Source organism: Leptodactylus fuscus, chromosome 6 (assembly GCF_031893055.1).
Source record: "Leptodactylus fuscus isolate aLepFus1 chromosome 6, aLepFus1.hap2, whole genome shotgun sequence".
Taxonomy (NCBI): Eukaryota; Metazoa; Chordata; class Amphibia; order Anura; family Leptodactylidae; genus Leptodactylus; species Leptodactylus fuscus.
Genome location: NC_134270.1, coordinates 141,239,057 through 141,255,179, shown reverse-complemented (window position 1 = coordinate 141,255,179; position 16,123 = coordinate 141,239,057). Strand labels below are relative to the sequence as shown.

Genomic DNA, 16,123 nt, shown 5'->3' with positions numbered 1-16,123 from the left:
TATCTTATAAGTGTCCGATCAATGGAGGTCCAACAGCTGGGTCCCGCAGTGATTAGAAGTATAGGTGACCTAAAGTCCCACTAAAGCCTCCTTGTGATGCGCTTGTATGACCGGGACTCCAGTTACTTCTAGGAGGCTGCGGGAGATCACAGTCCTTACAGCCCTATACAAGTGAGCATAGCGCCGGTCACAAGAGCACTGGGTCTCCATTCACAGGGAGGTTTAAGGGCACATTCAGCCTCTCATCCTCCTGATTTCTAGGGATCGGACACTTATCCCCTGTCCTTAAACACCTTAATAGTTCATCTAAACAATGCCCTAATGTCATGGGGCCAAGTACAAAAAAAAAAAAAAAAAGGAAATTATCATAGGATTATAAAGAATAAAATGGGACATTTTTGCGCAACTACTTGCAATGTACACTGTGACGTAAATGTCATATTATTTCCAATATACTGGATAACTATTAATACTTCTATAATATATTTTTTAATTTTTTAAAAATAAAATTCTATAGGCGTAGAAAATTCTAAGCATTGCCTCCAAAATGTAGGTTCTATTATAAACAATACAGGAGAGAATATTTTCTGTGCTTTTGACGTAACGCTCCTATCTCGGGACATGTATATATTATATGGCCGCTCTCTCCCATGGCGTGTCAGATTTACAGTACACATGTAAGCCCACCACTTGTGTTGTTAGAAATGCTTATCTTAGCGCCTGAAGTTTGTAATTAAGGGCTAAGTGATTGGCGGGATGTAGTATTGAGCTGCGGTGCAGTCCTATACTGCTGAGGTGGCCCTTTCTTATGGACCTTTACAAGCGTCCATGACAGCTTCCCACCGGAGATTGATAGGCATCAATAGTTAGTGAACATGATGTGGTAATAAGGAGGCTGCAAGGAAATGGCTTTAAGACTTAAGTGCTTGAGTGGTCGCTTACCGCAAGCATTCTTTAAATCCATCATTTCCAAGAATATATGGTCACAACATGATGGACCTGGAACATGAGTTTCTCTATATATTAAAGACCGAAGCTAAAAATAGAAGCTAAAGGTATAATAAAGCTGGCTAAAGACATAAAATGCATGCTGTTCCCTGGGAGATTATGGCTTCTATAGAACAAGAGAGACTTGGATATGAATCAATGGTGGCTTGCCATAGGATACAGACAAAAGCATGGTTGATAACTGTTCCAGATTTCCCAGGACAGTCCATGTAAAATAACAGTTCTGGTAAATGGAGACATTTTCGATGAGGAAAAAGGGTGCTGCCAGTGAAACTACACCGAGAAGTGGGGTTCTGATCTGGTTTGGGGATATGTGTTAGGAGTTAGACAGCGGTATGTGGAGGTTGCCAGCCCTCTCCTTTCTTGGTCACCGGGCCTCTTCTTCCGAGTATTCAGGAGACAAGCCAGAACCTCCACAGCTGCGTGCGGGGGTTGCCTGTTCCCTCCTGAACTGGACCGCGAACTTCCTGCGCAGGGGTTCATGCGGCCTGCTGGAGCCTATTTAGGAGTGGCTTTCGCTCTCGCCGCTAGTTATATAGTTAACCTGCACATTAGGTTTCTCTGCCTTCTGTCCTGTGTGCCTCAGCCTTTGATCTCCTGGTTTGCTTTTTTGACTCCGCTTTTGCCTCTCCATTCTGTACTGTGGTTACTCTTGTTGATGACTCCGGCTTGCCTTTAGACCTCTGCTGCTTTCACTTGTTTTTGTACCATTCTGCTCTCCTGCTACCAACCTGGCCTGCTTGTCCTCCCTTCTGCATTACCCTTCTGTACTGTGCTGACCTCACCTTGATGACCCGGTTTGGGCAACTACTCTTTTGTGCTCTGCTTCCATCTACTGGCTACTGCCAACCGCTACCTTCTGTTTCTTCAGACCTTCATCTCAAATCTGAAAACCTGCTGGTATGTGATTCCAGTTTCTGGTTCTGGTGACTAGTGGTGCGCTATGTGTCAGCTTTTCCTTACTCGTACCACCCTGCCCGACGATAGCCTCCAAGTCCATCCCCACCATCAGAGGCTCTGGTGAACATTTCTGGAGGGTTGAGGTTGGTGCGGCCCGGGGTGCGCAGGACGCTCAGCACTGTGTTTTGCCATTTTGATCAGTGTGTCTGGTAATGGTACTCACTAATTGCTCAGTGTTGCATCTGTATCCTAACAGTATGTCTGGGTGGGTCAGCGGCATATCCAGAGCAGGCTAGGGGCGTTCTCAAGTGGGTTGGGTGCAGGACTGTTCTATTTTACCAACTTCATAGAAATGCAGATTACCCCATAGTAAAAGTGGGGACGTATACGGTAAAGGTGCTTATATGCCTTAAATAGCCATCAGAAGAATGGTTCAACTGACACCTATTACTCCTAAGAACCCCATACATATATATACTCTGTTATATAACAGATGCAATCGACAATTGCCAGCATCGGGACAGTAGCAATATGTCTGTGCAACACAGCGGACACCTCTCTCTCCTTCAGCCAATCTGCAGCTATGTCTGTCCTGTCTTCTTTTGAGCGGCCGCTCTACAAGTCACTTGGAGACTCCCACTTGCAGAGATAGGACTTTCTTGACATCTGGCTTCTCACTATGGCTTCTCTTTACTGTAGCAGATGGTTGTAGTACAGCAGGTCTATAATAGGGTTGGCAAACACATTAAAGTGGCAACGTAACCGTTCAGACTGTGGTGACGAACAGTGCGCGTCTGCTGTTGCCAGGGTACACCGATTGACACTGTAAACTTGTACATCCTACCTAACAAGTAGACTGTTTTGTTGAACCAGCCGACCTATCTTCTCTTGCAAGCTATCCATTTGGCTCATCAAGCTCACTTGGATAACCTGGGCAACACATGACATCTCTAGGTCAGACCACCGGAAAGTAGCTACTCTTTCTCATGGGCAAAACTTTGTTCTACCTCTAAGGAATCACCATATGATACAGTTTCCAGAAACTAATAGAAAAACTGACCGCGCAATGACCTTTTCAGACGACATGACAGGTGCAGATGCCAAACATACCAGATACAACATAATGCAAAGGTCAACGGAACAGATATATACAATACAACAATACAACATTGCATCTATTTGTAGTACCAAACCTCCATAGTCCTGTGCCTACACTACTACTCTTAGCTCAAGAACTGCTCAAGGTGGGCATCTGCACCTCCATAGTTTGGTCAAGTATGCATGTATTATCAAAGGGGAGAGGGGAATAAGCCAATAGCAGACATGTCCATCAGTAGCTTAGTAGTAGGGACTGGGCATTAAAGTTCAACATGTCTTCTCCCCAACAGCTCATGGGGTAAAAGATAGCTGGTCAGTTCCAACAAAATTGTTGGGTTTGGCCCACTTTGCTCTAACATGTATGGGTATTGGTATTAGATACGGCAGCCTCCACCAGGTGACCAATGCATTAAGCTCTTACCTGTCTTGCTGTCCACGGTGAAGTGCTTCTCGCCCTCCAGGACACTATATACCACTCGTGCACTACTTCCATAAGCGGGGTCATCTGCATCAAATGCCGATACTGCCATAACAGAAGTTCCTATATGGAGAAGAGAAACAAGCGTCATAATTCCACTCACCATTTGTAGTTCCACTTACCCAGCAATGTGACTTACCGACAGGAGATAGTTCAGGGACACTTCCGATATATGGGGCTTGCAGAAAGCGTGGTTCACTATCATTAATGTCCTGCACTTTAATGATGAATTCAGACTCAGGCTCAAGCAGTTTATCAGTATATTTGTCTCTGGCCTGGGCACGTAGGGTATAGAAGGTCTTCTGCTCCCGATCCAAACGTTCGGTGGCATGTATATCTCCTGTCTCTTCATCTATGATAAAGATGGAGCCAGCTCCTTCCCCAGAAATAGTGTATTTAATGGAACGATCTCCTCCGTCTGAATCGGAGTGAATCTGCGGAGATGAAAACGGATGGTAATAGGAATCGGAGGAGACAAAAACAAATACAGGGCATCTACGTGACATCTAGAGGAATTCTAAACGTAACCCGGGCAAACTTTGACATTTTTGACTGAACATACGCTTTAAGTAGTACAAAATCATTTAGTTCCCTTGGAGACAGAATAATGTCACAATGACTGTAACCTGTAAAAGGGGCACTGCCGTGACAATGGTGAGAGCGAAGGGAACAGAGACAACAGAGAGGAATTGTGTTAGGTACGGGTAGAGGATGGAGTAAGGGTTATTCCACCGGCACTTATACGGAAAGGAATTGCCTTCACGTGGCAAAAATATGAAATGGATTTTCCTAAAAGCGGATCTCAAAGCAGAAGGTGAAAATGTTTAGTCAAATTGAATTCTGACATTTATTTGGGCACGGGAGCAGCTTGTACAACTACATCTGTTATTATGGAAGGAGATTTTGCCAACAGACTCTGCCAGCTCATAACTCCACAAATTTGTTTATGACTTTCTTGGAATTATCACAGCCCCATATTAAGTTCCTTTTTTAATAACCATGCAAAGTACGATGTATAATACTAGAAAGTTGTTGTAAGAGAATTGCTAGGAGAGCAATTCCCTAGTAGCTGCCAGTGAACCCTAGGAGGAGGGGAATGACAAGACAGTGAGCCCTAAGCTGAACTTCCTGCCCTGTCCCTGTCTACTTGCCTCACTGCCCTAGGCGACAGAGGACAACTGGGTGACTGTCCCTTCTTAGATATAAGTGATGACACAGAACGTAGACAAGACAAATAACAAGAAAAGGGAGTTCTGCCAGCCAAGGGGTCAATACCAGTCGAGCAGCGCAGTACAGAATCAAAATCTGAGAGAATAATCAAATGTAAAGCCAGAGCTCAGGAATATGTATAGAGATAACAAACAGCAAAAACTAGATAGCCAACATGCACAAGGCAATAGCACGCGAAAAGGTGAATATGAGCAAACAGTAAATAGGAAGGAAGAACCCGACCAGACCTGATAGGAAGATAGGCTGTCAATCACACAGGTAAGTCTAACACTAACTATTAGGGCAAGTTCACACAGAGATTTTCGGACAGGATTTTGAGGCCATATTCGTCTCAAAATCCTGACCAAAAAGACAGCTCCCATTGAAATCTCCCAGCTCCCGGAAAAAGAAGTGAGGTGCTTATTCCTCAAGCCGTTTCGCCTAGCGATTCAGCCTGAAGACACTCCCTCCTCCTGACTAGGCCCATTCATTAGGTCTAATCCAGAGCAGAGTGCGCGGCTGGATGCCGATGCAGTGCACCGGGATTCAGTCGCAGCTAACCGATTTTTTGGACCAGAACCTGTGGTGGCCTCCACCTCAGCTTCCGGTCCAAAAAACCTTGTGTGAACTTACCCTTAGAGGAGAAAAGAGGAGCCAAGGTGAAGGAGATGTGTGTGGTGGAAAATCAATTATAGAGGTGAGGGAATAGGACAGTGTTCAGTCAATACAAGAAGAACCCAAAGCAAGGAATCACAGTTGGACATGCCTCCTGTGCCGAAGTATGTGGCCGGAGGATGGTATCGAAGCCTGGATGGGCGAGGATGTTACATCTGCAAAGCGTAGGGAAAACCATGTAGTGTACAGGTCATTGCCCATCAACTCCAGCACTTTTCTGTCCGCATCATTTGTGCGGACACCATGCGGAAAACACATAGGCTCCATTATAGTCTATGGGGTCCATGTGGTTTCTTTGCTAACTGCTTTTTTTCAATGCATTCAATATTTCATTCAGGGGACTCCAAGCGGACTCCTCGAACAGAATACCAAACGCAGATGTGAACCGGGCCTTAGAGGGAATGTAAACTCTGGGTCAGGACGACAGTGGGTCAGATGACTAAGATTTAGTCTATGCAATTGTGAATTGTGGTGAATTGACTAGTCGTGAATGAAGCACATCCTTCACTGAGCCATGCACCTCTGTAAAAATCTACACCAGCCTATAGCTAGCATATATCATAGGTATCACCTATCCAGTAGTTTGAGTAGATGCCAACCTATTAGAACCAGAACATCCCTTTAATTCTTGTGTTGTACTCGGATGCTTTAATGTTTGGACGCCTCCTGTACTTGGATTTGCTTTCTTCATTCAATCTATAACAAGCTGAATTGAGAAAATTATCCATAAAACGTGGTCTATGGGATTCTGCACTAAAGACATTAATGCCAACTGCGCCACTAAACAAGGTGCTTCTAGTCCTACCTGGCATCGTCCCTGCATACATATGAGAGCGCTGCCAGGATACTCAGTAGGCATTTACTTGCTAATAAGATAGAAAAGTAACAAAGCAATGAGAATCGTGAAGAACATTCATTAAAGTTAATCTCCTTCTTTGTCACTGTTGGTTATGGCACATTTGTGATTTTACACCTTGTTAGTAGTTAATCCCAATGGTTTTTATTTCCCAGGGTTGTTTATCCGATTTTTCACACAATCAAAACATCATAAGTGTGAAAATATATTATAGTAATATTAGGCGAAGATCTTGTTTCAGATGGCAATATCCTGGGGTTTGTCGAGAAATTAATCCCATTGATGCATCCAAGTACAGGAATGTGTCAGTGCAAATTTATTGGTCAACCTCCTTGAAAAACTTCAAGACCACGTGGACATGTGACAATCGAAAACTACAGTAACGTTACATTCACATCTAGGCTTTTTTTGCTGTTATGTACGGAGGAGTTTGCTGACCATTTTTGTAATGTACTTTATTAACCTATTGTACTGTCTTTTAGCAGAAAACAGGTTGTAAAGTTCTTCCCAGCAACACTCTAATGGAGATCCATCCCATAGTTGTTGCCAGTATATATAGATGACACAAATCTCAATGATTTCTTCTAATAGCTGGATCTCTGGTTTTATAGCAGCTCGAAAAGTGATTCTGGTGCAGTCTAAAAGCTGAGAGTCTCACCCCTCGTTCACATCTCCGTTTGGTAATCCATTCAGGGAGTCCACATGGGGCCCCCCGATCGGAATACCAATTGCATTGCCAAGCGGTGTGCAGTGAAAATACACAGACCCCCATAGACTATAATGGGGTCTGTGTGCTCTCCGTGCGGTGTCCACATGGAACATACGGACAGAAAAGTACTTTGTGATCTCCTTTCATGTCCGCCTGATTTGTGTACTTTCACTGCACACCGCTTGCCAGTGCATTCGGTAGTCCATCCGGGAGGTCCCCATGCGGACTCCCCGAACTGATTACCAAACACAGATGTGAACGAGGGGTCATCTTTCATATTCCAGCAACACCAGAAACATGTTTCTAGCTATACGAGGGTAGTCTGAAAAGTTTCCAACCTCCACATGTAGATGGCAACACTCGTCAACCAAAGATGGGTGATGTGTTCGCGCATGTGTTGGAATGTAGTCACAAAAATTTCAGCCATTTTGCACCAGCTGTTTTCCTTTGACATTCGTTGAAGTGAGTTGATGCGAGTGATTTTGTGAAAATGGATAAAATCGGATATCGAGCTGTCATTAGATATTTGTTTTTGAAAGATAATACGCCTTCGCAAATTAAAGACGAGTTGGACTCTGTACAGGGACTCTGCATCATCATGTACCTCCATCAAATTTTGGGCAGCTGAATTTAAACATAGACATACCAGCTTAGTTGACGATGAACGTTTGGGACAGCCAAAAATTGCAAACGAAACGAACGAAAACATTGCTTTTCAGACTACCCTCCTATTGCTAGGGGGAACTTTGAGACTTGTTTTTTGCTAAAGGAAAGTGCAATATATTAATAAAGTATATAACAAAAATTTTCGTAAAAAAGTGAAGATATAATAAGAACTGTCACTAGCAGCTTGCTTATGGTTTCCATGTTCTGAATACCAGGAAGCCTCTTTGCCTGGGCCAGTGTGGAGTCAACATTTTTGCCTCTTGTGAAGCAAAGCCATCACAATACAGTTTGTAAGACGAGGTGAACTATACAAGTAGGTTTCCCGTGATGGAAAAACTGAAAAAATATTCCTCTAGTGCCACCTTTTGGTAGGTAGCTTCCTATAGATCAATGCCTGGCTTTCAAGAAGCCTAGTGACATGACCAGACTATCTCCTCCAAAAGGAGCAGAAGCAAATTTGCAGATGGCAGTATTGGGATTATTGCCCATTACCGGTGTAAAGTAGGACTTAGGAAACTTATGTGCATAGTTCTTCACAGAATTCCCGACCCATAACACTCTGCACACCAGAAAAGGTGTCTCCATACGAAGACATAGTACCATTCCTGGCCAGGGTGAAGATGAAGCATGTAGGAGGCCAGCTGCCATGTAACACAGCCCTATACATCACAATAGGAGCCTATGTAGAGAAGTCTTTGTATGAGTTAAACTCTTTCATGGTCCAATATACTTGATGAGAAAACCAAGACAGACTTTCTGTTCAGTCCAAAGCATGCCCACATCTAGGAAACCACTCGCCAATCTGCCCCGACATGATTGCATTTCTCGGTATGCGGTTCCCTTGAGACGGCTTCTCTATTAAACATTCCTGTAGCTTAGGAGTATTTTGTAAGTCTTTTAGAGGAACGAAAAAATCAATGGCAGGTATTCTGAGGCTGCGGATGTTAGAGGCAGCTTTGGGTTTATGTAATATAATAGGCCTATTCTCAAAATTATGTTTCTGACGTTATTTCCCGATGGTATACTAATAGATGAATATCCTGAAAAAAACTCAATTTGAGTTCCTGACAACAGGAAAATTAAATCCAGCAATTACTATATTACATTGGCACGGGGGAATAAATCACTTATATTCACTGTAATTTATAGAGCGTGATTTTTTTCCAATTTATGGACCCCGGGGTCAAGGTCAAGTTTATTAGTACCATTCGTTTGCCAAGGTATTGCTATATACAGTTTGCAATATACAGTATATATTATGTGTGTTATGTGAGTGGATCAGAGAATCTTGTCATATGTTAGTGGTTCATATCTACCCAAAAATGGTGAATCAGTGAGAGGGTCATGGATGCCCAAGGCTCAATGATACACCCATGGAGTGGAGGCTAGCCCGCATGGTCTGATCTTTTTTTTTTTTTTTTTTTTTTTTTAGCAGAAATTGCTGAAAATTTTTGATAGAAAGGTGTTCAAATGCAGAGTACATCTCAGCTGACTGCATATGGGATCATAGCCATGGTCTGGATGGGAGGATAGTCACAGATGGTCTGGATGGGTGCGCAGCCATAGATGGTCTGGATGAGTGCATAGCCATAGATGGTCTCTATGGGTGCATAGCCATAGTTGGTCTGGATGGGAGGATAGTCACAGATGGTCTGGATGAGTGCATAGCCATAGATGGTCTGGATGGGTGCGCAGCCATAGATGGTCTGGATGAGTGCATAGCCATAGATGGTCTGGATGGGTGCGCAGCCATAGGTGGTCTGGATGAGTGCATAGCCATAGTTGGTCTAGATGGGAGGATAGTCACAGATGGTCTGGATGGGTGCATAGCTATAGACGGTATGGATGGATGGATAGTCACAGATGGTCTGGATGGGTACATATCCATAGATTGTCTGGATGGGAGGATAGTCACAGATGGTCTCTATGGGTGCATAGCCATAGATGGTCTGGATGGGTGCATAGCCATAGATGGTCTAGATGGGAGGATAGTCACACATGGTCTACATAGGAGGATAGTCACAGATGGTCTGGATTTAAGAATAGACATAGACCGTCTGGATGGGTGCATAGTCATAGTTAGTCTGGTTGGGAGGATAGTCACAAATGGTCTGGCTAGGTGCATAGCCATAGATGCTCTGGATGGGAGAATAGCCACAGATGGTCAGAGCACTTAGGTTGACCTCTGTCCACAACCAAAACATCCTACAATAGTTTATTTTTTGTCAAATAATAAAATTAAGCAATTTTAAGCAAAATTAATGCATTTAAGGGAAAACTAAACCCCATCAAAATTTGAGGTGACCTTTGCCCTTCGGAGGAGGAGTCCTGGACTTAATGATACGGCCTCCAACATCATCCAGTCTGTCTGGGATTACAAAAAGAACCAGAAGTATTGGAGCAAGCCTACATCTACAGAATATCTTTGTTTGGACGTTTGGAACAACTTCCTTGGGCTAAATGATTATAGATGGAATCCATGCTGCTAGTGTGAACAGAGTCTTAACCTTTAGCATTACATAGAAAGTGATAGTTGTACAATTTATTAGACAACAGGTAGCTATGGCAGATTGTAGGTTCCTCACTTCTAGACACGATTCCTATACCTGCACTTATATATTCTAGTCATTAATACAAGCAACAAGCACATTGTTATCTTCTTTGTCCCACTTATTCGCTTGCAGCATTTTACTTCCAGCCAGGAACAAGCTCAGCTCGGTACAGTGACAATTTCGGCAAGGAAGAAATGTTTGCCCCTGCCAAAAAAGCTTTGCTGAAAGGAATGAAAGTGCTGTACTTAATGTATAACTAAAGCCATAACATGAAAGCTCTTATTAGGGAGATGAATGTAATAGACATCTATTCATACATGTGAAAGTGATAAATGGCCATTGTGTAATGAATTCCTTATACAGGATTTTTTTTTTCTCTTTTAGTTTTTTTGGTTTCTAAGAAGCTGTAATGATGATGTCTCTTGGAATAGAAAGCACTGACATCCTGACAGCACAGAAGAACGCATGATGGAATTGTTCTTCCCTGGTTGTTTGTAAGGATGTAAAATTTTGCTGAAAACAATATTTTCTGGAAGACTTTTTTTGAAAGATAAATTTCCTTAAAAAAAATCCACAGTAAATAGAAATCATTGAGTCCTCTTCTACTATTGTTTTTGAGATTCTGCTGTGGTTTCAGACTATTCTATGCCCGTAAGTTTTAAAAGCGACTAACGTTACATGTAAGCGTTAAAATTGTACCCAATTTTGTAATTATTTCACAGTCGATATACAGTCACATGACTACTGGAATGACGCACATCACTAGGTTGTATTGTGTTACTCAGCTCACAGATCCCCCTCCACTACCTTTCTGATGCTTAATGAGTGTTTGCTGGTGTCCAATACTAAAAAATGCCTGCTTAGTCAATCACTGCCCATAGCAGTGACCCGGCCAGTGCCCGGATGAACAGGACCAGGAAGTAGAGACCATCGAGGACCCTGTAGGCATCAGATTGGGAGTGGAGCTAGTAGGTCCAGACAGGACTAGAGATGAGTGAACACTATTCGGATCAGCCGTTCCGAACAGCACGCTCCCATAGAAATGAATGGAAGCACCTGGCACGGCGACCGGCCGCCGGCAAAGTGTACGTGCCAGGTGCTTCCATTCATTTCTATGGGAGCGTGCTGTTCGGAACGGCTGATCCGAACAGTGTTCGCTCATCTCTAGACAGGACCAGGAAATAGAGTCCAGTGGGGACCTTGTGAGGATCAGAATGGGGTGGAAAATGTGTGCCCAGACAGGACCCTATAAGGATCAGAATGGGAGTGGAGCTTGTGTGTCCAGACAGGACCAGGAAGTAGAGACCATCAAGGACTCTGTAGGCATCAGATTGTGAGTGGAGCTAGTAGGTCCAGACAGGACTAGGAAATAGAGTCCAGTGGGGACCTTATAAGGATCAGAATGGGGTGGAAAATGTGTGCCCACTCAGGACCAGGAAGCAGAGGCCAGCAGGGACCCTATAAGGATCAGAATGGGAGTGGAGCTTGTGTTTCCAGACAGGACCAGGCGGTATAGACCAGCGAGTACCCTATAAGGATCAGAATGTGGGTGGAAACTGTGTGTCTTATCTGCCTTGAGAACAAAAGGGGTGGGCATATTGGAATGGTGATATTTCTCCCGCACCATCTCATAAAGGGATTGTCCTCCCAGACACATTAGATAACTAAGTGACATTGACGGGGTCCAATGAGGTTCATCCAATGTGTAAGGCCTTTGGCTCTTCAAACAAATAGTAGAACCATCTCCAACAGCTCTCCTGAGGCCCCACAGGGCAGCAACAAACTGAAGATATATGTTACACCTATGGTCTGCATTGCCTCCACAGACATTTCTCTCTACCCAGAAGAAAGGGACATATACCCTAGTACAGATAGACATATACTCGACGACAGATCTGAGGTCTCCTTGGGCTTTGGGAGCCATCTACCGCAAATGTTGTGACTTTGTTGCGAACTTGCCGCGCCCTGTTTTACGACTACAACTACCTCAAGAAAAGTGCTTGGCGATTCCAAATTCTGCAGCTGTCTGAGCACTTATTTGGCTCAGTAAGGAAGCACTTAGGCAAGCAGGATGGTAGCTGTCCTGATCCATCTATTATGTTAGCTAGATGTGACAAGAGGCGGGGTATGGGTATGGAGGAGTGGAGAGGACAAGCTGTCAGCTCTATAGACCTTCGACCCTTGGCTACTCAAAGTATATGGCCAGATTTATATTTTGCTGGTAATGTGTTGATTTTTGGAGGAAAGGGGGTGAGGATTGCTTTCTTTTGAACCACTTACATCTGGATGGCTGCTCATGAGATGACCTTGCTGTAGAAAAGGTGGCATGGAGGGAGTAGTAACAGGTCTCAAATTTACATGTGCAGTCTTCCCCGTCGCTCTCACTTCCCCGCCGCTCGCCCTTCCCGCCTTGCATTTCCTATGGTTCTAAAACTGTCAAGTACTGTGATTTGGCATGACTCCAAGGAGAGAAAGCCTCACACAATGAAATACTCGACAATACAGCTCACTATCCTCTGCAACATATCACATCTTAGCTTTAATTCCTCATTAACATCGCTAATTAGACATATCCTAATTAGATGTTTTATAGATAGCAATTCTGTGTTATGTAAGAATGACAATGTCTCTGTTTGCTTAGTGGGAATCTGTCAAAGAAACAAAGCCTCCAGGAACAGCCTACAAAGATATTGTCTCTAGAGGAAGGATTCTCGTAGTACCTATAGGTTGCAATTTCTATAGGCATATTGTTGCACTCTACAGATGCCCACACACATAGGATCACAGGGGTATCCTAGTAATTTCAAGATATCCTTTGTATAACTATGAGCATTGGGGGTTAGAATGGCCAGTCACAAGAATGGGGGTCCTGTTTGCCCCATATGATTGCAGTGACAGCTCACTCATTTGTATTGCTGCCCCAATCACTTCTATAGAGGTCAGTGTATACAGATGAATGAAGCAGCAGTGCATGCCGCTCCATTTTTCCCCTAGTCTCTACAATTAAAGGAGTTGTCCAGCCTAAAATTGTATTTATGAATTACTCCAGGGGATGTGAAAGAAATAAAGGAAAACCCTACTCACCTGTCCCTGGTGCTCTGGCGGGTCCCCGCACCGTCCAGTCCTGCAGCTCCGTTGTCTTTCAGTGGAAGTACCTGTATTACATGACTGCTGAGGATAATCAGTGGACTCAAGACGGGAACAAGGGATGTCACTCCCTGTGACATCCCAGATTATCTTCATAAGGCGGCTGATTGGCCTGAGCAGTCACGTTACCTCTGAGGCCAATCGGTTTGGGGATGTCACTCCTTTGATGTCCCTGGTAGCCGTCTTGAGGCCTTCTTGAGGCCACTGAGGCTGCTGCTTGGCCTCAGCAGTCACACCCAGGACGTCAAAGCTGGCTAGAAATTAGTGAAAATGAAGGCAGTCCACTGAACCGGGCAACCCTGAGAGGACACTGGAGCATCAGGGACAGGTGAGAATATATATTTTTTTCAATTTTTTTACATTTTTTTTACCTCCCCCGGCCTAATGATAAAATATTGTTTAGACAGGACAACCAATTTAATGGAAAACCCACTTACCTTTGGCCAAACCCATCGATTTCAGCAAGACTGACCTATCATCTAATGCGTATGCCAGAGTCCCCAATGGCAGATGTCAGATGAAAAAAGAATTGGGCATACTGTATTTCAACATGTCCTATTGTTTTATCATTAATACATTTTTAATCTAAGGCCCGGTTCACATCTGGGCTATTCCTTTCCTTTATCCACATGATATAAGCGGAGAGAGAAGTCCTGGAAACAACACTTTTCTCTCTGCATTTTTTGTGCGAAAACCGAGCCAATCCACACAGACCCCATTACAGTCTATGGGGTCTGTGGGTTTCCTTAGGTAACCACTTTTTTGTGCGGATAGCTTTTCATTCAGGGGGTCCCCAATCGGACTCCCTTAACAGAAACCCGCAGATGTGAACCGGACCTCAAATTTGTATATCATCCATACTCCTTTTCATTTTTCCAGGCTAAAAAGTTATCCATATGAGATTGGTGGGGGTCTGATATCAGACACCCTAACAAATCTGCTATTCTTATCAGCTGATGCACAGAGAATGGAACAGGAAACAGACAGTGCTGTTCTCTGTGTGGTGGCCATACCAGGTTACTGCAGCTTAGCTCTTATTCAGTTGGATAGGAGTTAACCTGCAGTGACCTGGTTTAACAAACAAGCAGAGAACAGTGCTGTCTGCTTCCTGTTCCATTCTCTGCCCAGAACAACTGAATGGTGGGAGTGCTGGGTGCTGGATCCCCGCCAATCTTATATTGATAACCCATCCTAAGGGCAGGCCATCAATACTGTTTTATCCTGGAAAATCCCCCGCCCTAAAACAGGGAATTCTGCAAGTGGCCAGACTACTTCAGTTTTAATTGATGAATTTAGTAACTAAAAATGGACGAGCCCTTTAAATGTCCCTAGCCTTTAGGAATAACTTTTTAATAAGCTGTGCAGATCCCTTATGTTTCTATCTACTTTTATGTAACATGGGCATATTCGCAAGCTCACAAGATCTTCTGAACTTAAGCAATTATGAAGTTCCATGCCTGGAGCTTGCAAATAATGAGTAGTTGACACAGACTGTGTATTTTTACAATCCCTAATAAAAATAGCTAATCAAACAAAAGTTCACTTATTGCCAAACGTATTAGAATCTCGACACAGACAGTACGGCAGTCCTAGGCAGAGACCATGAAAGGAAGAATTACAGAACATTTTAGAAATCTAATCAACATTATCAGATTTGGAGACTGTGTGTCGATTTGTGGCACTATTATATATGATACAGAACACCGAGTAAAAGTAGTTTTTATTCAATATAGCAAAATCAATGGTGGACGAAAGATCTACAAATATAGATAAAGGACAAATTCTTCCTCTGGGGAATATTATTGGTATAACAGATTGAAGCAGAATAGATACAGAGTATGAATGCAAGGCAAACCAAAATTACATTGACCATGGAGTATCTTATTTCTTTTGATCGTCGGTGGGGAAGCTTATAGGGGTTGTCTGGGATAAAGTTAACACCCCTTCCTCGCTTACCTTCAAAACTATTGTACCAAAAATACATAACTACCTAGATCACCGGTTGGGTCGTGTGATGGCCCCAGGTGCATTTTCCGGTGAAGTTACGTTTTTGGAAGGGGTAAATGGAGCATCACCAATACTAACACAACTCCATCCCATCATACTTACCTGTTTTCCGGTCCAGATCTTCTAGACATAGGATGTCACGTCAACTGGGAGGCTGTTACCTCCTCTTCTTGACGATGCCAGCCGCCCATGCCTCTGCGGTAGAGCCAAAGTGCCTAGATGAAGTGATCCCCTGTGTCCAGATGGTTCTGTCCAAAAGACAGGTAAGTACGGTGGGGTGGAGAAGTTGAGTTAGTTAGGAAGTAGTGGGTGGGCTAGCTAGGGAAACAGGGAGGGAGTGAGAAAGGGAGACTCAGTTCTGAGTGGCCCAAGGCATCACGATAGTCGTAGAAAAACAGAACAGGAAGATACCCATGTAAACAAATACAGAAGATGCCTGGAGCTCAAGAGAAACCCAGAAATCACCCAAAACACTGCTAGAGGTATATGGGTACACTTATTAACCCATTAATAACACTAACAGTTTTTAAAAAATCATTTCTTGCCCGGAAAACCCCTTAAACATTGTGTACAATTCCCCTCCAGCTCCAGCACCTTACATGATGTCCATTTAAAGTAATGCACAATATTTTTAGTACATGGATGCTCTCAGTGTTATGTCAGTCCAGGTAGCTGCAACGGGGCTAAGGAATAGCAGTAGGGAATCTCGCCCTGCACTACTCCCACTAGCTATCCCGGTCCCTGCCTCACGGGTGTGGGTCGGCTGTTCTCAGGCTACGCCTGACCCAGACAGCTCCTCTCTCACTGATACCGTAGGC

The 16,123-nt window shown here is 43.8% G+C and overlaps 1 protein-coding gene across 2 annotated transcripts in view; it reads right to left on the bottom strand.

Annotated features, from left to right (window-relative positions):
• Nucleotides 1-16,123, bottom strand: part of CDH22 (cadherin 22) — a 103,465-nt gene that overhangs the window by 55,954 nt on the left and 31,388 nt on the right. For both annotated transcript variants that reach the window (XM_075277374.1, XM_075277375.1), the window contains exons 2-3: nt 3,624-3,918; nt 3,428-3,547 (exon numbers count right to left, since the gene is read on the bottom strand). In XM_075277374.1, the coding sequence (XP_075133475.1) occupies nt 3,428-3,547; nt 3,624-3,918 (415 nt within the window). The remainder of the gene's footprint in view (nt 1-3,427; nt 3,548-3,623; nt 3,919-16,123) is intronic.